At 42.8% G+C, this 1,188-nt stretch overlaps 1 protein-coding gene across 1 annotated transcript; it reads left to right on the top strand.

Moving 5' to 3' along the window:
* Positions 1–688: 688 nt before the first annotated feature.
* Positions 689–965, top strand: PHALS_11227 (uncharacterized protein; the record flags this gene model as incomplete). Its single annotated transcript, XM_024726785.1, has 2 exons — positions 689–795; positions 854–965. The coding sequence occupies 2 exons, from the start codon at positions 689–691 to the stop codon at positions 963–965; spliced, it is 219 nt and encodes a 72-aa protein (XP_024577427.1).
* Positions 966–1,188: the final 223 nt, after the last annotated feature.

Here is a 1,188-nt window from a genome sequence, read left to right as displayed (position 1 = left end):
TTTGTTATTGGAATTATTTAGAAGTAACGAGGTATTCGTATTAATCAAATTGATGAAATACCTTAGAGAAGAAACCTCACGTCAGCATAAGAAGATCTTGTCAAAATCTCTTCAGTGAGTATATATTAAGTCTTTTTTAAAAATAAAATTGTTTCTATTTACATGTCAGTCGTATGATCGACAAATGATACAGATGAATTCTTGGTCCTGAGACATCCAGACCATTCTCTGTGCGTTTGTTAACGTGGACTCGTTGTATGGTGCACGGCAAGCCTAGTTAACCAAGTAAACCTACTTTATTGGAAACACTTGTCGTCAATTTGAAATCAAGTCTTTATTTTCGGTGAGGGTAGAATACAGGTAGCTACAATATCTAGCTAGACACGCTTAACAAGCTCATGTCTTTGTTGGATAATCCAGTTGGCGTTGCAAGGACCAGAAGCTCTGTTGCTCGCCTGAAGGAGTTCAACAGCTACAAAAAAAGCGCTAATGAAACTCTTATATGAGCGCCCCAATTAGGTATCAACGAAAATTACATCTTTAGCGATGTGCTGCTTCTGTTAAGCGCTCAGCCGTTTAACTGCAAGCATGAAGATATTCTCAATTCCTCAGAAGAGAGATTAGGGTGCTCAAAATTTGGCTTCGCCCAGACGGAGCATCAGTGTTTTACGCTAGCGATCTCCCCGCAATGAGCCGCGAATGGAAAGGATACTCACGCGCATACATCTGTAGGAGAGGCAATCATACCGCAGGAAGTTTTGAAGAGACAGAAGCCGCGGATGTACCGTATACGATGTAGGTTCGATAGCGGATTATGGTTACAACTTAACTCCAATAACCGCAGCAGTGGCAGATCTTCTCCGAAAAGGATAGCGGTTTCCATTATTATGGAGGATCTTCGGGCAAGTGCACCTCGCATCGAGACCTTTCGAATATACATAACCATTTTTGAGGATGCGCGGTGACTGTCGAACTAAAAGTGGGGATCAAATTTGCTCCACCAGGAATATTTAGGTTGCTCGAGCTGTCAGCTAACGAGAAGCTTAAGAAAGATAGCGGATATATGAGTCAAGCTGGTGAGCAAGGAACCGATCGCCAAGCTGCCAGGCAGCAACACAATACTTGCATATGTCACATCTAAGGCACTACCAATCATCTGCGCCATGCGTGTCTCGTCCTCGTCAGATC

The sequence above is a fragment of the Plasmopara halstedii genome (assembly GCF_900000015.1).
Source record: "Plasmopara halstedii genome assembly, contig: Scaffold_526, whole genome shotgun sequence".
Classification (NCBI taxonomy): domain Eukaryota; phylum Oomycota; class Peronosporomycetes; order Peronosporales; family Peronosporaceae; genus Plasmopara; species Plasmopara halstedii.
This window is presented reverse-complemented; position numbering and strand designations above follow the sequence as displayed.